The sequence below is a fragment of the Phaseolus vulgaris genome, chromosome 8, assembly GCF_000499845.2.
Source record: "Phaseolus vulgaris cultivar G19833 chromosome 8, P. vulgaris v2.0, whole genome shotgun sequence".
NCBI lineage: Eukaryota > Viridiplantae > Streptophyta > Magnoliopsida > Fabales > Fabaceae > Phaseolus > Phaseolus vulgaris.
Genome location: NC_023752.2, coordinates 18,043,558 through 18,067,006, shown reverse-complemented (window position 1 = coordinate 18,067,006; position 23,449 = coordinate 18,043,558). Strand labels below are relative to the sequence as shown.

Genomic DNA, 23,449 nt, shown 5'->3' with positions numbered 1-23,449 from the left:
TGAATAAATTCAGAAAAACAGTTTTGATAATTAAGAATCTTTGACAAAGTTTTTCCAAAGAGTTTTTCAAAGTGCTGAGATTGCTAAGAGTTTGTGATTAATCAAAGTGTTGGAATAGGATTCTGCTTGTATTGATTTCAGATTATCTTCTGTAACAAGTGTAATCCTTGTACTCTGTTGAACAATTCGTTTATGTGTTTGCTGAGATTGGCTGTGTGTTCTTGAGGTGTTCAAGATCAGCAATCTTAGTGTTGTTCAAGGAGAGTGTGTTTCTTGAGGTGTTCAAGGTCATTCTCTTGGTTGTGCTGTAAGTGATCAAGTGGTGATTGCTTAGTGAATTTCCTCAGGGTTCTGAGAAGACTGGATGTAGCTCTGGATTTGGAGTGAACCAGTATAAACAACTGTGTACAATTTCTCTATCCCTATCTCTTTAAATTCAGTTTTGTCAATTAATAACTGGTATAAACAACCGATTGTTTCGGCAAAACAACCGATTGTTTTTCCAGTATTGTGCTTTTGCTTTATGTTTTGAAAAACTGAATTCTTAATCAAGGTTTTCTTGAAGTATATTTCATTCTAAGCTTAAAAGTTTTCTAAAATCTTTCTTAAACAATTCACCCCCCCTCTCGTTGAAGGCCATATATTCTAACAACAATAGTAACTGAATTTAAAGAGTTTAAGGAAGAGAGATATGCACAAACAATTTATACTAGTTCACTCTTAAACAAAGAGCTACATCCAGTTTCCCAGAAACCACTGGGGAATCCACTAAGTAATCAAACCAGATTACATATACACACCACCAAAGAAGTGACCTTGATCCCCTCAAGAAACACATTTCCTTTGGCTCATCACGCACCAAGAATGTTGATCTTTACAACCTCAAGAGCACACAACCCTTCTTGGCTTTACAACACCAGAATGTACAAAGTATTCATAATGAATTACACTTGTTACAGAATGAACTGAAATCAATACAAATGTATTCCTATTCCACTATCTCTTGATAAACCAAAGCTAAAAGATGAAAACTCAAATCTTGAAAGCAATCTCTGAAAAGCTCAAATCTGTTTTTCTATCTTAATTGTTTGTTATAAAACTTAACGAAACTATTTATAGCTTTCAAAAAATGGTCAAAGCATTTAAAGCAGGAGCGTATTCGGTTATAAAATCATTTAAAGCTCACTTAACTAATAAAACAATATCAGTTAGGATTTTCAAACAAACAATCGATTGAAAGAGCGAATCAATCGGTTGTTTTGGTTTGACAGCAAGATAACCAACCAAAACAGTTTTCAACCTTTACAAAAACACCTAAGTGTAAAACAATCGGTTGTTTCGACAAAACAACAGGTTGTTTTTCACTTAGTTTGAAAAACACTTTAAACTTAAAAGATTTGAAAACACTTAAGCTTTAGATTCAACAAAGAGTGGATTACAAAGATAAACTGCCCAGATCCTACTCTAAAACACAACAACAACTTCAGTCTTCCATCAAATGCTAGGTTTTGGATTCTTCAAAGCTTTTGATCACACTTGATTCAACAATCTCCCCGTATTTTATGAAGACAAATGCGTGGTTGCTTGTGTTGGACTTGTTTGAATCTGAAGTAGTTCTTGCAAAACAAAGTTTAAGCAATATACAACATCTATGGCAACAGGTTAGAATAGCACATATAGCTTATGTTTTGCTTAACCAAAACAACAGAAAAACCAGCACACCATAAAGCATTAGCAATAGTAGAAACATTTATCACTTAAACAGATAGAGTTTGCAGATTTTAAGACAACACATCATAAAATCTCCCCCTATTTGTCTTCACAAATAGACTATAAGAAGAGATAAAACGGAAATTGTTCCAGATAAAACAAAATTTAAAAGAAATAGCACTTAAACTGGTACAGAGCAAAAACAATCGGTTGTTTTGAGCATTCAACCGATTGTTTTTCTTCAGTCATTCTTGCCATATTGCAGCTCAAAGATCTGGTTCTGAACAACTTCAATCTATTCATCCAGGGTCAGAAAGCGAGTGCCCATGCTCTGGAATCTGTTGTCAATGCTCTGGAAATTGGTCACACAAAGATCATGGAGATTTCTTTGATTTTCAGCAAAGCCATCAAGCCTATCCACCATGTATCTTTCAAAAGAAGACATAGAAGCAATCTCATCCCCTTGATGTCCTGCACTTGTTCCAGCATCAAAGTTAGTTGCAGGTTGTTCTTCATTGTGGATATCCATATCAACAGCTTGATCATCTTCATCAAAATCAGCAGCTGCAACATTTGATGAACCACCATGATCACCATCTTTGCTCACCCATCTTCCATTTATCTTAGTGAATCCCATCTTGCTTAGTCAACCATTGTTCATTTCTTGTGTTGATTTAACCAACTCACAGGTCTCATCTTTAAGATTCACTTCAAAATAGAGCAAGAATTTAGAGATTAAAACAGCAAAGGGATAGTGGTAGTCACTTAACCTCATGGATTTTTGCATATGTTCTTTGATGATATGAATCTAATTGATCTTGATCTTCTTCATGATGCAGTAGATATAAACAAGATCTTCTTCTGTTAAAACAGAATGGTTGCTCCCCCTTGGAGTTAGGATCCAAGTGACAATGAGAGCTAACACTCTTTCATCTAACTTTAACCCTCCAACAGAACAAGTTCTCACTTGTGCTTGTTGATTCCTCAAGCATCTTTTGTAGTAGTGGACTTTGTTGAAATCTTCCACAACTCTAAGACCAACATATTCAATCCAGTTACAACAACCCATACATCATGGGTAATCTCCATGTCTACACCTTTAACATGTGAAACAAGGTTGTTTCCTTCAAACTTTAGGTTTGTGTAGAATACCCAAATCAAATCTGGATATATGTTTCCCTTCATCTCCAAGAATCTTCTTAGCAACTGATCCTTGAGAAGCTTTCTAACATTGTCCAGCTTTTGGCTTTTCAACCAATAAAAAAAGACAACTTTTGGTTTGTTGATCACTTTTGTGCTTGTCTCAAAGCGATACCTCTCAATAAGCTCATTATCCCCTGAAAACTAACCCTCAAGCCTCCCTCCTGACCTTACAACCCTTGTTTTGATCCTCTTTGATGTATGTGGAGTGGACTCCATGACAGCAAAAAAAAAGAGGCAAAGGCTCACACACAAAGAGAGAAAGAGATGTTGCAAGAGATGGCTCAATTGGTTGGTTTTGTAAATGAGAACTGCTGCACCAGATTTTATAGCAGAACAGAACCCTACATTGATCAATTAGTATTAGTGGATTTCAATCTTCAAGAAGAAAAGACTAGACCAAGACCAGCACAGAAAACGTTAGAAAAGAGCAGAAAACTACATGGTCATCACATGTGATCTTTGACTACATATAAAGGCTCTTGAATTTCCAAGATATGGAATACATTCCTTTATGACATGTTGTAACTTCCTCCAGAACACAATCAGGCTTTCAAGACTGCTTCATTAACTCAAGATCCTATCATTATTGAGATCTGCGATGGACAGGATGTGATCCGGTCGGTCATCGGTTTCAAGTGACGTCAGCGACTGATGGCCACGTGGGCTGTTCTTAGTGGGCCATGTGGGCCAGGGAAGCTGATGTGTCTTGAAGAAGGTCACTTGGGGGGGTGATCGGTGATCATTACCGATATGAGCTGCGAGGCTGATCGGTCGCAGTGTTACAAGCGGTTAAACTGGGAACGAGAGGGATTCCTGGTAAGGGCGTCGCATATGAGCCTTATGTGGCAGAGGGTCAGAGATCAGAGAGGTAATGCACCTTTCAGTACCATGCATGAGAGTGGTCTAAGGGCGCTGGCAGTCGGTCGGTGCTCCTTCCCACTTAACGTACGCGGGCAGGAGGGGGTGATCGTTCACGCGACAGGGGATACCTGGTATGTGCGCTTGTCCAAGTCGCACCTGGTACTCAGGCTAAGGTTGCCCGAGACACCCGACACATGAAACACGCTAAGTTACTTCGTACGCAAGTAACTTGGGCGCAGGGCAGGGTATATATAGGCCTTCCATGCTCATTTCAGGGGTACGTTTTGATACTGGCAAAGATCTAGTTTTCGCACAGAGAGAAGAGAGAGCATTCACAGAGTGCACGGTCCTCACAGAGACTCAAAGTAAACGACTCTTTGGTGGTTTTGTTCACTGACTTACGGAAGGCGGAGTTAGACGTAGCGGGGCCTTCAACAGACAAGTCACCGACAAGATCATTTGGCGCCCACCGTGGGGCCCGTGTGAAATTGTGATCCCATCCACTGTGCTGCCAGATTTCGTGTGTTCTTAAAATTCTTTGCTGCAAGAATGAGGAAGACAAGGCAAACTACACCCGCACCATCCGTCGAAGAAGGAGCTGTAACGATGGCGCAAGTCTTGGAGATAATGCGCGCGCTGCAAGACGATGAGGCGGCGTCAAGAATGGCGCAAGAAAAGATGCAGGCGGACTTGGCTGCATCGCAAGGCAGGAACGAAGATTTGAACCGAGTTAACGAAGAGGTGCGCCAGTCTTTAGAGGCACAGAAAGAGAGGGTGGTGGAGGAAGTTGTGGTGCCACCACCACCTCCTCCCAGGACCTTCCCCATGCCATTCTCCTCTGAAATAATGGGTGCAGTGGTACCAACAAGCCTAGTGGGGGTGAAGGCCTCGTTCACAGGGGTAGAGGTTACAGAAACGCACCTGACGGCGTTCCACACCTAGATGATGCTTTCTGGAGGCTCCGATGCCGTATACTGCAAGCTATTCATGAGCACCCTGAGCGGGATTGCGCTAGAATGGTTCGTAAGCCTGCCAGACGGCCACATCACTTCGTTTCAACAATTCTCAAAGCTGTTCAGGGAGCAGTATATTGTGAACAGGGCACCCCCAGTGGTGTCATACGATCTCTTCGATGTGCGCTAGAACCAAGGTGAGTCCCTCCGGGATTACCTAAGCCGTTTTGGGGCGCAGGTAGTTAGGCTGCCCAGCAAAGATGAAGATATGCTGGTGCACGCGTTCAAGAAAGGGGTTCTTGCAGGCCCCTTTAGTGAGTCTTTGATCAGGCACCGCCCCAGCACGTTTGTGGAGAATAGGTGTCGTGTCGTGGCGCACATCACCGCAGAAATAGCAGTTTCTGAGAAAAGGGAAAGCGTGATCCCTAACAAGACGCGCGCAGGACCAAGCAGGACTCAACAACCGATGAGGGTGCACGAGGCCAAAGAGGGAAAGAGGGCTCAGGGAAAACCTCGCCCTTACAAGCCTCGAAGGGATCAGAATGGGGGGCGCACAAGTGAGAGTAACGCACCCCCCAGGTTTGACTTTGTGGTGGAGTTGGCGGAGATGATCGCCATTCCAGCCATAGCAGCAAGGCTGCGAGCACCGGAGAAGACCGACAGGGTGTTGGGGCGAAAGAAAGACGTATGGTGTGAGTTCCACCAGGCCTATGGCCACCCACTCCGCGCGTGCTTGGCGTTGGGACACCAACTCGCGGAGTTGGTAAAAAACGGTTTCCTGAGTGATTACTTGCGAGAGCCGCAAGGCGATCAGGTATCGGGGGACCCCAGCAGGGGATCCGTAGCACAAGGTACCAGTGCACGGGGAGGTGCACACGATCGCGGGAGGATTCTCTAGGGGAGGATGTACAGCCTCTCAGAGAAAGAAGTACGCGCGATCGGTGTTGGCAGTCGACTCGGCGGAGGAGGATCACTCCCCCGACGTTGACATTGTCTTCACCAAAGCTGATCTCCGGGACGTTGTGCCTCACGACAATGACCCGGTAGTTATCTCCCTTGTCACAGCAGGGAGGAAGGTGCACAGGGTCCTCGTGGACCAGGGAAGCTCGGCAGACGTGATGTTCTGGCCGACGTTCAGCAAACTGCAGCTGTCCCTTGATCATTTGAAGCCATACCCAGGGTGTTTTTATGGTTTCGCGAGGGACCAGGTAGAGGTGCGGGGCTATGTGGAGCTGAGGACCACATTCACGGATGGTGCCACAGCCCGCACTGAGAAAATTAAGTACTTGGTGGTCAATGCTCCGTCTGCTTACAAAATACTGTTGGGAAGACCGACGCTCAACAGGTTAGGAGCAGTACCATCGACAAGGCACATGAAGGTAAAGATGCCTTCGATGGAGGGGGTAGTGGTTACCATTAAATCAGACCAAAAGGAAGCCCGCCGCTACTACGAAAACAGTCTCAAGCAGCGGAGAAGCGTGTGACATGTTACCACGACGCCGCCACTAAGGTTGGGCGAGGAAAGGGCGGAAGTTGCGACGTTAGTAAGAGGCACGCACGACGACGTGGGGATGGAAGAGGCGATGCTTGGGGGCACAAGAAGTGCCTAGGATGAAGCTGAGGGGGCGAGAGGGACCGCGCCTCGCGAGTCTGGGATAGCAAGGGCGGTCATCGCCAGGGAAAGAAGACCCCACCCGACTGAGGGGTGGGTGGAGGCGGAGATCGGGGGAAGAGGGTTCAAGCTGGGAGGACAGCTCGACGAGGACATGCGACGACAGATCTCCGGGGTAATTGAGAAGAACATGGGCGCATTTGCGTGGTCGGCCTCGGACATGCCGGGCATCGACCCGGACTTCCTCTGCCATCGCCTCGCAATGGATAGAATACTCTCGCCGATGCTGGGAAGGAACGTACAGGCGTATGTTGATGACATGGTGGTCACCTCGCGAGGGAAGGAGCAACACGTCGCTGACCTGGAGGAACTTTTCACAACAATCGCCAAGTACGGATGGAAGCTCAACCCGGAGAAATGTATTTTTGGCGTGGAAGCGGGGAAGTTTCTAGGATTCCTCTTAACAGAGCGAGGGATTGAGGTGAACCCCGAGAAGTGTGCGGCGATCATGTTAATGAGGAGCCCAGCGTCAGTGAAGGAGGTGCAACAACTCACCGGTCGTGATGGAGATTGTACCGCCCTGGTAGTCGGAAGTGATGACGTGGCATCAAGCTACAGTGTAGGCGTGTTGACAAGGCGCCAGATTTGCAGAAGGGAAGGAAGTCGGGGGGTTCGTGTAGTCGCCAGTTATTAAGTTGGCGTGTTCCGACCTCCAGCATACCAGGACCGGCGATCGCCCAGTTGAAGATGAAGTCGCCAGATGTAGATTCAGGCGACCAAGTGATTGGAGATCGCCAGAGCAAGCACATCGCCGAAGATGAAGGTGGTGCAGATCATGAAAGCGGCCGGCGAGACCACAGGGAAGGTGTACGGAGGCACCCTAACTCGCCAATTCTAGTAGAGATCGCGCTCCCAAGTTAGCTATGCACTGGGCAGTACCATGCATAAGTGACTTAGCCAAAAAGAGAGTCAGAAGCAGCGCCCAACTCAAGGAGGCTCCAGATGATGGCACGTGTACGACTGGATGCGAACCACGTGTCCAGGTCTGTAACTGCCAGGAGAGAGAAAGTGACCAGGTATATAAGAGTTCTCAACGAACTTCTGAGGTACGCACGTTCAGATTATACTCTTTACGCTTGCGAGTTCTAGAGCTTACTGTGAGAGAGAACATTGTGTTGGGTTTAATAGTGCCAAAGTTCAAGAGGGGGGGTGAATTGACCTTTTAAAACTTTCTCGCAGAAACAGTGTTTAACACAGTTTTACATAAAATAAATCGATTTATGTGAAAATGAACAGATTTATTTCAGCACTGTTTTTGTTTGAAAAGCTTTTAATACAGCAAGGTTAATCACAAGATTATGCAGATAGATTTTCAGATGCACACACATAGATATCAGAATGAAAAACAGTGAAACACAAAACAACAAACTTTAATTTCAAGCAAATGATTAAGGTTCAATTGATAGCATGCTAATTAATTGAGTGACCTTTGCAAACAACCTGTTCCAGTGGCTTTTAACAGACTATGAGTGTTCTTCTTGATGTCAAGCAATTTTCAGAGATTAAGAACAATGAATCACAGAACAGCAAGCTTCAACTTTCAGCAATTGTTTAAGGTTCAATTAATAGCTTTAACAGTTTCTTGAGCAGCCTATTACAGTCAATGTGTTCCAATGGCTTTTAGCAGATTTTATATGTTCTTATCAGATTCGAACAGCTTTTTTCAGAAATCAAGAACAGTATGCACAGTGCCCAGAAAGAACAGATTTATTTTCAATTGAACAAATTTATTTCTTTGCTGTTTTACCAATTATGCAGAAACGAAATTGCAGAGAGTGAGAGAGAATGAACACAAGCAGTTATACTGGTTCACTCAACCTGAGCTACATCCAGTCTTCACCAACAACAGGTGGAAATCACTAAAACACAGTACAATCAAGTACACTTCCCACTGTTCTTGAAACCTACAAGAACTTAGGTACTCTTGCTGAAAACACCTATTTCAGCACTCACACACACCCACTCTCCAAGAACACCTATCAAGAAGAGGGATCAACCAAACTATTACAAGTAATAAGAAGTGAAACGACTACACCTGATTGAGGTAACAAAGATCAGCCTTAAACCAGTAGGCAAGATTGCTAGAACAGTAGCTGCACCTCACACCAAGCTTTTGGAACCAAACCAAGAACAAACACTTTGTGATTTTCGAAATCTTTGAAGAACAAATGCTAATCCTTTGTAAACCTTTGATTCTCTGCTGTAAAACTCGTTTTTGCAAATGTATGAACTGTTGAATTGATAGTTAACTCAGAAAACAAGTTTGCATTTTATAGAGAACCAACTTATAACAGATATTTGAAAAACAGTTAAAGCTGTTATAAAATGAACATATTGAAAATAAAATGAACAGATTTATTTTCAAAAAGCAGTTAGAGAATCTGTTAAGTGAGGAGACTTAGTCAACCATTCTGGTGCAGAGATAAAACTGAAAACGTTTAAGCTTGTCATGGCACCAGAGAGAAAAAGAATCTATTCATTTACAGATGAACAGATTTATTTTTCAAAACGAAAACAGAGAAAGTTTAACTATTTAAAACTCAGTCGTTTTGAAAAGAAGAAGACTTAGTCAAAATACCTGATGCACAAAATCTAATTTTTTTCAAGACTTTAGCCAAGGCATCAGTGAAGAAAATGAATTTGTTTATTTAGAAAAGAACAGATTTATTTTTATGCAGTAAACGTGTTTTTGTGTAAAACATGTGAAAAACAATTTAGGAAAACTTATGCTTGTTCTTAACACATGACCAGTGGTTATGAGGTGAGTTACTCAGCAAAAAGCCCACTCTTAGACAACCTCTAAGCACTAACTAAGACATACTTAAAGCAAAGCAAAAATACATGAAATGTACATAAAAGTCTTCATCAAACACTACATATAGGTCTTCATCAAACACAATTTTGAAGGGGCAGCAACCATCTTCAACAATCTCCCCCTGTTTGATGGAGACAAATCCCCATAGCTAACCTCATAGCATTGTTGCTTTAAGTACCTGCACCAGATTTTAAACCAGAAAAAAAACAGCAAATAGCAACATTGCATAACATGCAGAATCGGTTTAAAAATGCAGGATTAACTCCCTGTTTCAGCTAGCTTCACCTAGCATGGTGAGCTATTCTTCTCCCCCTTTGGATTCATCAAACAGCATATAAGCATAGGGAATAAAGGGATATAAAGCAGAAACCACAATCATAATAGTTCAGAAACAAAAGACCAAATAGTTCAACATTACAGAAACTTTAAAACTGATAAGGAAAGCATTAAAAACAGAAAACTACTGATTCTTGTAGTAAAGCTCTGCAAGCTGTGCCTGAACCCCTTCAATCTGATCATCAAGGTGTTGGAACCTTGCATCAGTAGTCTCAAAGTGTGCCCTTTGTTCTGCAGACATGACATCAAGACGATACAGCACTTGCCTCTCAAACATAGACATTGGTTCTCCACGGTATTCTGGACTTTGATAGGCAACTATGGCATTTGCAGCAACTTCCTCATGTTCAGATTGGGCAGCAGGTGAGTCATCATCCATAGCAACAACTTCATCCTCATCCTCATGTTCTGCTTGAGGGTCCTTCTCCTTGAGAACCACCCACTTGTTTTCAATTTTGTGAAAACCCATTTTGGTGAGAGTTGAAGTATCAATCTCACTTACAGCTTTGATAGGGTCATTTCTCTCATTTGTAACATCAGCACCAAAGTAATCAATTAATTTCGAAACAAGAATAGCATAGGGAAATCTGTAATCAGCCAACCTTTTTGACTTGAGCATGTGTTCATTGACAATGAACACCCAGTTTACCTTAATCTGGTTCATGATGCAATATAGGAGAATGAGATCCTCTTCATGTAAGACAGCATGGTTTGTCCCTCTTGGAATCAGTTGCCATGCTATGATGTATGCAATTAGACGTGGAGTGAGGTTCAAATGCCCTGCATGGAACCTGTTTATACTCTCTGTAGGATTCCTCATGCAACTCTTATAATATTGCAGCTTGTTGAATTCTGAAATTCCACTGGTATTTCCTTTCCCTACTTTTAGTCCAGTATATTTTATTCCAGCCACAAAATTCCACACCTCACTTGTGATCTTCATCTTGATTCCTTTCACATAAGAGACAACATTCTTCCCATCCAATGTGAGGTTAGTGTAAAACACCTTAACCAAGTCAGGATATACATTACCTGTTAATTCTAGCAGCTTTTTCAGTTTCTGGTGCTTCAACACAGCCCTTGTTTCTACCAATTTTTCAGATTTCAGCCAGTTGAAATCTAGCACCTTGGGTATGTTGATCTGCTTCCTGCTTGTTTCATGAATGTAGGCATTGATGCCTTCTTCATTTCCAGCGAACCATCCTTCTAACACACCTTGAGAAGTGGTTTGCTTTCCCTTGCTTTTCTGTTTTTGTGTTGAAGACGAAGCCATGTTTGAACCTAAATTCTTTTCTTGATTTCAAATGGTGAGAATAGAAAGAGAATGGCCAATGTGGGTAGCAAGTATTCACACAGATTTATAGCAGAATAAATGGATTGATATGGCAGTTATGAGTGGATATGCATGAAAATATTATGCTCTGAATTTGTGCAGAGAATCTTTGAAAATATGCACCAAATATTTAGGGTCACGATGCATACACTCAAATTCTTATTGAGCACCCAAACCATCAAATCGGTTACATAACCATGACCAAAACTGTCAAAGGTACAGAGGTTAATGCCCACTAAGTCAGTCAAGCAGTCAAAGATCAGAAATTCTCTTTCCTAGTCATCAATGCATATCAGTGCAGAAAATAAACACATTTAATTGCGAATAAACAGATTTAATTTTTCACTGCTAGGTACAATTGACATTTATAATACCCAATTCATTAAGCAGAAAATTAAACCTATCTTTGGCTAATGGTTTCGTGAACAAATCAGCAAGTTGTAAATCAGTACCAATGAACTTAATATCACATGTTCCATTAGATATGTGTTCCCTTAGAAAATGATGCCTAATTTCAATGTGTTTGGTTCTTGAATGCATGACAGGATTTTTAGTTAAGTTGATTGCACTTGTATTATCACACAACAGAGGTATATGGTTAAGTAAGATACCAAAATAATTCAATTGTTGTCTTAGCCATATAGTTTGAGCACAGCAACTCCCTGCTGCAATGTATTCTGCTTCAGCAGTGGAAAGAGCTACACAAGCCTGCTTTTTGCATTGCCATGAGATCAAGCTTGATCCAAGCAAATGACAGGTTCCACTTGTGCTCTTCCTATCAATTTTGCAACCTGCAAAATCTGAATCAGAATAACCAGTTAAGCTTAATGAAATATTACCTGGATACCACAAGCCAACTTCTTTAGTTCCTTGCAAATACTTCAAAATCCTTTTGACAGCATTGTAGTGTGATTCTTTAGGAGCAGATTGAAACCTTGCACACATGCACACTGCAAACATTATATCTGGCCTGCTGGCAGTGTGATACAGTAGTGATCCTATGAGTCCTCTGTATTTGGTTTCATCAACAGAAATTCCAGCTTCATCATGATCCAAATGACAGCTTGTTGAGAAGGGTGTGCTGATTGGTTTACACTTGTCCATTTCAAATTTCTTCAACAAATCCTTGCAATACTTTGCTTGACTCAAGAAGATGCCATCCTTGAGTTGTTTGACCTACAAGCCTAGAAAATAGTTCAACTCACCCATCATTGACATTTCAAACTCACTCTTCATGACTTTCACGAAAGCTTCACACAATTCTCCATTGTTTGATCCAAAAATGATGTCATCCACATATACTTGGACTAGAATTGAGTCATATCCTTTCTTCTTAATGAACAAGGTCTTATCTGATGTGCCTCTGTCATAGCCTTGTGAGGTGAGAAAATCACTTAGCCTCTCATACCATTGCCTAGGAGCTTGCTTGAGTCCATAGAGAGCCTTTTGGAGTTTGAACACATATTCTGGATGTTGATGGTCTTCAAAACCTGGTGGTTGTGAGACAAATACCTCTTCATTTATATAGCCATTTAGAAAGGCACTCTTCACGTCCATTTGAAATAGCTTGAACCCTTTGATGCAGGAGAAGGCAAGGAGCAGTCTAACAGCTTCTAACCGAGCCACTGGTGCATATGTCTCATCATAGTCTATTCCTTCTTCTTGATTGTACCCTTTAGCTACAAGCCTAGCCTTGTTTCTGGTGATCACTCCATGCTCATCCATCTTGTTTCTAAATACCCACTTTGTTCCAATTACATTCATCTCAGGTATTCTAGGAACAAGAGTCCAGACCTCATTAAGAGCAAACTGATTTAGTTCCTCTTGCATAGCTAAAATCCAGTTGCTGTCCTTAAGAGCTTCTTTCAAATTCTTGGGTTCAACTTGAGATACAAAGGCCATTGCTTCACAGAAATTGTTCAAGGATTTTCTAGTTGACACTCCTTTCTCAATGTTCCCAATGACATTATCAAGTGTTAAATCTCTTGGGGTTTTCCACTCTTTTGGCAAACCTGCAGCTGTAGTAGATTCTTGTATAGCATGTGTATCAGCAGTATCAAAATGAATCGATTCATTTTGATTTAAAACAGATTTAAATTCATTACTGTCAGGTTCATCAGCAGCAGTTTTAGATACACTATGATCAGTTTCATCAAAAACAACATGCATTGACTCTTCTACTATGAGCAACCTTTTATTGAAGACTCTATATGCATGACCATTCAAAGCATAACCAATGTGCACACCTTCATCAGATTTAGCATCAAACTTACCAAGATTTTCTTTGCCATTATTCAATACAAAACATTTACACCCAAATACTCTAAGGTGACTCACACTAGGTTTTCTGCCCTTATACAATCCATATGGGGTTTTCTTAAGAATTGGTCTTATTAAGGTCCTATTTAAGACATAACCTGCAGTATAAACAGCATCAGCCCAAAAATACTTAGGAAGCTTAAATTCATTTAACATAGTTCTAGCAAGTTCCTCTAGTGATCTATTTTTCCTTTCAACTACACCATTTTGTTGGGGTGTCCTAGGGGCTGAAAAGGTATGAGCTATCCCATGCTTCTCACAGAACCTCTCAAACTTAGCATTTTGAAACTCTCCCCCATGATCACTTCGAATTGATTTAATGCAGCAACCATTTTCATTTTCCAGAATTTTTGCTAATCTCTTAAAGGCAGTGTAAGCATCATGTTTATGTGCAAGAAATAAAGTCCATGTAAATCTAGAGTAATCATCCACAACAACTAAAGCATACAAATTTCCAGCCAAGCTAGCAACTCTAGATGGACCAAATAAGTCCATATGTAACACATCCAATGGATTTTTGGTAGAGACAATATCCTTTAACTTGAAAGAGGATTTGATTTGTTTACCTTTCACACAAGCATCACAAAGCCTGTTGTCCTGAAATTTAATGTTAGGCAAACCAGAAACTAAATCTTTAGATTTCAATTTATTCAAGTGATTTGTGTGTATGTGAGCTAACCTCCTGTGCCACAACCAAGACTCATCACTTCTGGACAGCAAACACTCATTTGAAGGGTTAGTTTCCATGATATTCAACAGATAAATGTTATTCACTCTCTTACCAGTAAACAATACCTTACTAGATGAATTACTTGAGATTGTGCAGCCATTTGACTCAAAATTCACTTTGTATCCTTTGTCACAAAGCTGACTTATGCTGAGAAGACTATGCTTAAGTCCTTCTACATACAGCACATTCTCAATGGTTGTTGAGCTCCCTGTTCCAACAGTTCCTCTGCCCAAAATCCTCCCTCGGTTATTATCACCATAGGTTACATGTCCTTCTGCTTTGAGCTTTAGGCTGGTGAACTTAGTAAGATCTCCAGTCATATGCTTGGAACAGCCACTGTCCAAGTACCACTGGTTTTTCTTGCTTCCAATCTGTAAAGCAAAATAAAAAATATACAAATGGTACCCTTTTCAGTATATGGTCCAGCACAGATTAACACCTTCTCTTTGGTAGCCATTTTGCTAAGTTCTTAGGCACAAGATGTTTTCTAGCAATGCAAGACCTAGATGTATGACCAGATTTCATGCAGTAAAAACAGGTTACATGAGATGCCTTTTTGCCACTGTTAAAAGCTGAAAAAACTGATTTTGGGCGAAACAAAAAAACTTGAAAGCTTTTTGACATTGGTTGTATTTCCAGGGGTATAACCAAGTCCATTCTTATTGAAAACAGCATTCTGTGATCCAAGGAGAGACTCAAGGTTTTCTCTTCCCTTGGTGAAATTGGAAAGGGTTTTCAGCAAATATTCCACTTGTTTTTCCAATCTTTTGCAGTTTTCACAGTTTTTAATAGAGGCATGCAAGCAAGTCAGTTCAAGGCTTACCAAATCTGTTTTGGCCTTATGCAATTCTTCCTCAAGTGTTTTTACTTTAGGTGCAAGCACATTATTGAACTTTTGCAGCTTATTACATATTACAGCTAGCCTATTGGCTTCATCATGTGTTTCCTTGAAGGCAGCAAGCAAATCATCATAGTTATCAGAATCAGCAGAAAAATTACTTACTGATTCAGAGCTTGACTCCTCATCCTTCATCATGAAACACAAATTGTTCTCCTCATCTTCTGTTGAAGAACTGCTGGTTGAGGATACTTCATTTTCCTCCCATGAGATGTAGGCTCTTCTTCCTTTGTTCCTTTCAAATTTCTTGCTGGCTGATTTGTCCTTAGTTTGATTGTCAGGACAATCTGTTTTGATATGCCCTGTTTTGCCACATCCAAAGCAAGTATATTTAGAGGAATTTGAATCATTGGGTTTAGGATACCTTCTTTTCTGCTGGCTCCTATTCTTGCTTTTCTTCCTCAGGAATTTGCTGAATCTTTTTGTAAGAAGGTTGATTGTATCATCATCTTCAGCATCTTCCTTTTCTTCCTTGATCTCATCCAATTCAGTTGCTTTCAGTGCAAGACCTTTGGGTTTTCTCTCTGTTGTTTCCTGCTTTTTAAGTCTTTTAAGCTCTAGCTCATGCTCCATCAGCTTTCCAAACAGTGCAGCAGTTCCCAATTTTGACAGATCACGGCTTTCAGAGATAGCTGTCACCTTTGGTTGCCAGCTTCTGTCGAGGCACTTCAATATCTTTATGTTGAGCTCCTCTCTATCAAATTCTTTTCCCAAGCCAGTGAGGTGATTCACAATGTGGGTGAATCTTTTTTGCACATCAGCAATGTTCTCTTCGGGTTGCATTCTGAACAGCTCATATTCTTGGATGAGTGCATGTTTCCTTGACCTTTTTACATCCTCAGTCCCCTCATGAGTCACTTCTAAGATTTCCCACATCTCCTTAGCTGACTTACATTGAGATATCCTGAAGAATTCGTCCATTGTCAATGCAGAGGTTATGATGTTCTTGGCCACAAGATCATGTTGAGCCTTCCAACTTTCAGTCTCATTCCATTCTGATCTTGGCTTTTCAACTTGTTCATCCTTGACAATCTGCATTGGCACATAAGGTCCATTGACCACAGCTTCCCAAATTAATGCATCAATGGATTCCATAAAAATTCTCATTCTAACTTTCCAAAATGCATAATTCAATCCATTAAACATAGGTGGTCTATTTACAGCAGAACCCTCAGCAAAAAGCACATTAAACTCAGACATTTTTACAAACAAACTTGATTAAACTACAAGTCCTAACTCTTGATACCAATTGTTCGGTTTAATAGTGCCAAAGTTCAAGAGAGGGGTTGAATTGACCTTTTAAAACTTTCTCGCAGAAACAGTGTTTAACACAGTTTTACAGAAAATAAATCGATTTATGTGAAAATGAACAGATTTATTTCAGCACTGTTTTTGTTTGAAAAGCTTTTAATACAGCAAGGTTAATCACAAGATTATGTAGATAGATTTTCAGATGCACACACATAGATATCAGAATGAAAAACAGTGAAACACAAAACAACAAACTTTAATTTCAAGCAAATGATTAAGGTTCAATTGATAGCATGCTAATTAATTGAGTGACCTTTGCAAACAACCTGTTCCAGTGGCTTTTAACAGACTATGAGTGTTCTTCTTGATGTCAAGCAATTTTCAGAGATTAAGAACAATGAATCACAGAACAGCAAGCTTCAACTTTCAGCAATTGTTTAAGGTTCAATTAATAGCTTTAACAGTTTCTTGAGCAGCCTATTACAGTCAATGTGTTCTGATCCTGCCGGCAACTTGAACGTGGGTGAATCGCTTCGTAACACTCTCTGCCCTGTCTTCGCGACTGTGTCTCCTGAAGAATCACCTTCTGAACTCTCTCTCAGATGTCTTCAAAATGTGACCTGCAAAATACACAGACGGCGCCTCTAGCGGCCGTTTGCACTCCGACGATCAAGTTAGTTCAACAGAACCACCAGAAAACTGGAAACTTAGTAAAAATGTGTGTGTCAAACTTGCGCTCTGTTTTTTCCTGTCTATCTCTTTTTTTCTCCTTTTTTTTCTACTCTCACTCTGATTCTGCCTTTTATCTCTCTTTCCCTGCTTCTGGGCATAACAGAATTCTGTTATGCTTTTCTGGCATGTGTCAGAACCCTGTCGTGCTTTTCAGAGAAAGCGTACCTTCAGAATCAGCAATGGGGAGCGTGAGAGTCTGCGCATGTCTGCGCTTGGCTGCGCCTGTCTGTACCTTTAGCGGTACGGAGTGCTCTTTTGTCTGGACCGCACCCCTCTCAGATGGTGACACGTGGAGGCCTGCAACTCACATCTAACCACACACGTGTCACTTACTGGAAGGGCTCTAGCGCCTCTCTTTGTCTGCCTAAGCTACACCCTTGCGGAGTAACTTAGGATGCTTCTCTTATCTGGGCAAATTGCATACTCTTAGGAGAACGTCGGGTGTGGCTGGTCTAGGCGCACTCACCAAACGTTACTCTCTGCGTAGGCGACTTACCCTTCAGGATGACACGCACGTAATGGGTTGAGGGAATCACCAATCAGCGACTGGCTTACTAGTTCCCTCAGGCCACTCTCGTGCATGATTCCTTGAGGTGTGCCCATGCGAGGTCCATGCGTAACGCTCTCGCTGGGAACCTTAGTCCCAGTTTAACTGCGTGTAACACGAGACCCCGATGACAATACACCCGATGACTGATCAGTGTTTATTCGCTACTCGCGCTCTGCCTCCAGGCGCGAGTCTGGGAACTGGTCTGCTGGTGGTCACTTGGCTACTGACCACCGATCACCATTTTGGGTGATCTGTCCCCCGACCTCTCTGCCGCCTGATCTGTCGGTGGTAACTTGGTTACTGACCACCGATCACCTCTCTTGGCGATCGTCCCCCTACCTCTCTGCCACCTGGTCCACGTGTCACCCTGCGAGTGGTCCACGTGGTTCTCTGATGCTGATGTCATCGACTACCGATGACCGATCGGATCATGTTCCAATGGCTTTTAGCAGATTTTATATGTTCTTATCAGATTCGAACAGCTTTTTTCAGAAATCAAGAACAGTATGCACAGTGCCCAGAAAGAACAGATTTATTTTCAATTGAACAAATTTATTTCTTTGCTGTTTTACCAATTATGCAGAAACGAAATTGCAGAGAGTGAGAGAGAATGAACACAAGCAGTTATACTGGTTCACTCAACCTGAGCTACATCCAGTCTTCACCAACAACAGGTGGAAATCACTAAAACACAGTACAATCAAGTACACTTCCCACTGTTCTTGAAACCTACAAGAACTTAGGTACTCTTGCTGAAAACACCTATTTCAGCACTCACACACACCCACTCTCCAAGAACACCTATCAAGAAGAGGGATCAACCAAACTATTACAAGTAATAAGAAGTGAAACGACTACACTTGATTGAGGTAACAAAGATCAGCCTTAAACCAGTAGGCAAGATTGCTAGAACAGTAGCTGCACCTCACACCAAGCTTTTGGAACCAAACCAAGAACAAGCACTTTGTGATTTTCGAAATCTTTGAAGAACAAATGCTAATCCTCTGTAAACCTTTGATTCTCTGCTGTAAAACTCGTTTTTGCAAATGTATGAACTGTTGAATTGATAGTTAACTCAGAAAACAAGTTTGCATTTTATAGAGAACCAACTTATAATAGATATTTGAAAAACAGTTAAAGCTGTTATAAAATGAACAGATTGAAAATAAAATGAACAGATTTATTTTCAAAAAGCAGTTAGAGAATCTGTTAAGTGAGGAGACTTAGTCAACCATTCTGGTGCAGAGATAAAACTGAAAACGTTTAAGCTTGTCATGGCACCAGAGAGAAAAAGAATCTATTCATTTACAGATGAACAAATTTATTTTTCAAAACGAAAACAAAGAAAGTTTAACTATTTAAAACTCAGTCGTTTTGAAAAGAAGAAGACTTAGTCAAAATACCTGATGCACAAAATCTAATTTTTTTCAAGACTTTAGCCAAGGCATCAGTGAAGAAAATGAATCTGTTTATTTAGAAAAGAACAAATTTATTTTTATGCAGTAAACGTGTTTTTGTGTAAAACATGTGAAAAACAGTTTAGGAAAACTTATGCTTGTTCTTAACACATGGCCAGTGGTTATGAGGTGAGTTACTCAGCAAAAAGCCCACTCTTAGACAACCTCTAAGCACTAACTAAGACATACTTAAAGCAAAGCAAAAATACATGAAATGTACATAAAAGTCTTCATCAAACACTACATATAGGTCTTCATCAAACACAATTTTGAAGGGGCAGCAACCATCTTCAACACATTGCACGGTTCCTTGAGAGTTCTTGAGTGTTCTTGCTCTTAGTATTTTGTGGTTCGGTCACTGACTTGGGCGTTGGAGTGCGATCGGCCGCAGCGGCGCCGCTCTGTTCTTTTGCAGGTTCTTGAGGTGGATCTTGAAGAAGGACGGAAGTTTGAAGCGGTGCACACGTCGATCCTTTGACGAGGCAGGTTCCAACGTTCTGGTCAACAGGCAGGATCATCAGGCGCCCACCGTGGGGCCGTGTAAAACCTGTTCCCATCCGCAGCGTGAGTTCTTGGAGGTTTTCGTAGTTTTCTGCGTGGTTGTGTGCTGGTGCAACCATCTTTCGCTCGTTTGGTTATCCTTGGGAGAAGCGGTGGTTTCTGGTGGAGTTGCAGGTCTCTTTGGAGGTTCGCGGTGTTCTTGAGTTTTCTTGCGGAGTTTCGCGCAGTTTTTCCCGATTGATCGCTGAATCGATCGTAGCTGAAGTAAGTATTGTTCGCTGCATTCGGTGATTCGCCAAGTTTCATGAGAAAAATGAGAAACAATCGCTCAAGTCCAGTTGCGCCCGTCGCTGCTGAAGGCGCCGCCGCCATGACCATGGCGCAGATGGTAGAGATTATGCGCTCGTTGCAGGCAACTGTGGAAGCCTCGCGCATAGAACAGGCGAGAATGCACGAGGACCTGGCCGCCTCTCGGGCCAGGAATGATGAGCTTAGCAAGGTGACTGAGGAGCTGCGTCAAGCTCTTCAGGAGCAGCAAGGGCGTCCTGTTGCTGAAGAGGTCGCGCCGTCGTCGCCACCTCGTGTTTTTCCTATGCCTTTCGATCAGGCGATTACTGACACGCCTCTTCCTGCGAGTGTGGTTCCTATTAAGGCTGTTTTCACCGGCGTGGAGGATCCTGAAGCTCATCTCACCACGTTCCATACGCAGATGATGCTGTCAGCGGGATCAGACGTCGTGTATTGCAAGATGTTCGTGAGCACGCTCCAGGGAACGACGCTGGAATGGTTTGTGAGCCTGCCTAACGGTCACATTACCAATTTCCAGCAGTTCTCGAAGATTTTCGTTGAGCAGTACATCGTGAATAAGGCACCGCCCAGGGTGTCTTACGACCTGTTTGATATAAGGCAGTATCAGGGAGAGTCCCTCAAGGACTACCTGAATCGTTTTGGGGCGCAGATGGTCAGATCGCCGGCCAAAGATGAAGAAATGCTGGTCTATGCATTTAAGAAAGGTGTGCTGCCGGGACCATTCTGCGAGGCGTTGATCAGGGCACACCCCGCCACGTTTGCTGAGGTTAGGCGACTTGCGGTGGCCCACATCGCCGACGAGAGCGAAGTCGCCGAGAATAGAGGAAGCGTGGCCCCCACTAGGCCACGCGCCCAGACCAGGATCCAGCCACAGAGGGTGCTGGAGACAGCGGCGGCCAGAAGGGATCAGAGGACTCGCCATCCTTATGACCCAAGGAAGAACAAGGGCAGGGGCCAAGGACGCCAGCAACCAGCACGCCGGGAATACAATCGCCCGCCTAAGCACAAGTTTGTCATGGGATTGGCGGATCTGATCGCCATTCCCAATATATCCGCTAGGTTGAAGGCGCCAGAAAAGGTGGGCGACAAGGTGCTGGGACCAAAGCCAGACGCCTGGTGTGAGTTTCACCAAGGCTTTGGCCATACAGTGGACTCATGCTTAGCATTAGGATACCAGCTCGACGATCTGGTAAAGAGCGGGTTCCTAAATGACTATTTGCTGGACAGAAGGACGGGGGGCGCGTCGAGCTCCCAACCAGCAGGTGCTGAAGCTTTGCAGCACGAGATGCCTACGCACGGAGAAATCCACACCATTGCAGGGGGTTTCTCAAGAGGTGGATGCACCGCATCACAGAGGAAGAGGTACGCGAGGTCTGTGATGACGGTGGATATGTTTGAAGACCACTCGCCGGAAGTGGATATTACATTCACCAAGCAAGATCTCCGGGATGTTGTGCCTCATGACAACGATCCCATAGTAATTTCGCTGATAACAGCAGGAAGAAAGGTCCACAGGGTGCTGGTGGAGCAAGGAAGCTCGGCAGACGTAATGTTTTGGCCGACTTTCACGCAGTTGGAGCTGCCCCTTGACCAGCTGAGGCCCTATGGAGGGTGTTTGTATGGTTTCGCTGGTGACCAGGTGGAGGTCAGGGGGTACATAGAATTGAGGACAACGTTTACAGATGTGGCGGGTTCAAGAACGGAAAAAATCAAATATTTTGTTGTAAACGCTCCTTCAGCATACAACATCCTGTTGGGAAGACCCACGCTCAACAGGATAGGTGCCATACCGTCGACCCGGCACATGAAGGTGAAGTTGTCGTCTATGGAGGGGGTGGTTATCACCATCAAATCCGATCAGAAGGAAGCGAAGAAGTGCTATGAGAATAGCCTGAAAAACAAGAGATCGGTGAGTTACGTAACAACCACCCCGCCTCCTGGTGTGAAGCCCAGATCGACGGTAACAGAAGAGACCGCCGGAAGGGACGTGGAAATGGTGGATGCTGAGCTAGGGGAGGGGAATGTCGGTGTGGAGGAGGAAGAGGAAAGGAATCGCCCTGAGGAAGCGAGAGAACTGGGAATCGCCAGGGCGGTGATCGCCAGAGAAACCAGACCAAAACCCGTCGAGCAGTGGCTCGAGAGAGAAATCGGGGGAAAGATCTTCAAGCTGGGGAGATCCCTGGAGGTTGAGCTCCAGGACCAGATCGCCAAGGTGATTGAGCGGCATCTGGACGCGTTTGCATGGTCCGCTTCGGACATGCCCGGGATCGATCCCGACTTCTTGTGCCATCATCTGGCGATGGACAACTTGGTGAGACCAGTGCGACAAAGAAGAAGGAAGTTCAACGAGGAGAGGAGGTAGGCGATCAGGGACGAAACACAGAAAATCCTCGCTGCAGGCCACATCAGGGAGGTCCAGTACCCCGAATGGCTGGCAAATGTCGTGCTGGTGAAGAAGAGCAATGGGAAATGGCGCATGTGCGTCGATTTCACTGATCTCAACAAGGCTTGCCCAAAGGATTCATATCCTTTACCAAGCATAGACGCCCTGGTAGATAGTGCTGCAGGGTGTAAGTTGTTGAGCTTCCTGGATGCCTTCTCGGGGTATAATCAGATCAAGATGCATTCCATGGATGAAGAGAAGACAGCCTGCATGACAGAGAGATCGTGCTACTGCTACAAGGTGATGCCGTTTGGGCTGAAGAACGCAGGGGCCACGTACCAGAGGCTGATGGATCGAGTACTTGCACCGATGCTGGGAAGGAACGTGCAAGCGTACGTCGATGACATGGTCGTGACCTCGCCGGAAAAGAGCAAGCACGTTGCAGACTTGGAAGAATTATTCACGACGATCGCCAAATTCAGACTGAAGCTGAATCCAGAGAAATGCATTTTCGGCGTGGAGGCTGGAAAGTTTTTGGGTTTCCTCTTGACTGAAAGAGGCATAGAGGCCAACCCTGATAAGTGTGCCGCCATTTTGGCGATGAGGAGCCCAACTACGGTGAAGGAAGTTCAGCAGCTGACAGGTCGGATGGCAGCCCTGTCTCGCTTCGTGTCAGCTAGCGAAGAAAGGGGCCATCCCTATTTTCAGTGTTTGAGGCGCAATAACAAGTTTGCTTGGACGAAGGAGTGCGAGGAAGCCTTCGTCAAGCTGAAGGAGTATCTGGCGAGCCCGCCGGTTTTGTGCAAACCGCTGGTGGGAACCCCTCTCAGGTTGTATTTTGCTGTAACTGAGAGGGCAGTGAGTGCGGTGCTCGCCCAGGATCAAGATCAGGCTCAGAAGCCTATTTATTTTGTTAGTAAGGTGTTGCAGGGCCCCGAAACGAGATATCAGGCCCTGGAAAAGGCTACGCTGGCTGTGGTATTTTCGGCGAGGAGGTTGCGCCACTATTTCCATAGCTTCACCATACTGGTGATGACTGACCTGCCCATCCAGAAGGTCTTGAAGAAGCCTGACGTTCCGGGAAGGATGGTGAACTGGGCAGTAGAGTTGTCAGAGTTTGATATTAAATATGAGCCCCGAGGCCCGATCAAGGGGCAAATCTTTGTGGATTTCGTGGTCGAGCTCTCATCTGAGGCGACACGAGTTGAAGGGGACGATTTCCGTTGGGTACTCTCGGTGGATGGATCGTCGAACCAGCAGGGTAGCGGTGCTGGAGTCATTTTGGAAGGACCCAACGGCGTGCTGATCGAACAATCTTTGAGATTTGCCTTCAAAGCCAGTAACAATCAAGCAGAGTATGAGGCGCTGATCGCCGGGATTTTGCTGGCCAAAGAGATGGGAGCGATGGTGTTAATGGCTAAGAGTGACTCGCTGCT

At 43.5% G+C, this 23,449-nt stretch overlaps 1 protein-coding gene across 1 annotated transcript; it reads left to right on the top strand.

Annotated features, from left to right (window-relative positions):
• Positions 1–4,380: 4,380 nt before the first annotated feature.
• LOC137824687 (uncharacterized) lies at positions 4,381–6,211 on the top strand. Its single transcript, XM_068630358.1, has 3 exons — positions 4,381–4,680; positions 4,966–5,578; positions 5,679–6,211. Exons 1-3 carry the CDS (start codon positions 4,381–4,383, stop codon positions 6,209–6,211), a joined length of 1,446 nt encoding a protein of 481 aa, XP_068486459.1.
• The last annotated feature ends 17,238 nt before the right edge of the window (positions 6,212–23,449 follow it).

Bases quoted from the DNA above. Each gene is read 5' to 3' on its own strand.
- LOC137824687 (XM_068630358.1), top strand. From the start codon at position 4,381: ATGGCGCAAGTCTTGGAGATAATGCGCGCGCTGCAAGACGATGAGGCG. The intron at 4,681-4,965 runs GTTACAGAAACG...TTTGGGGCGCAG, and splicing joins CCTCGTTCACAGGGGTAGAG to GTAGTTAGGCTGCCCAGCAA. The intron at 5,579-5,678 runs GTACCAGTGCAC...CGGTGTTGGCAG, and splicing joins CAGGGGATCCGTAGCACAAG to TCGACTCGGCGGAGGAGGAT.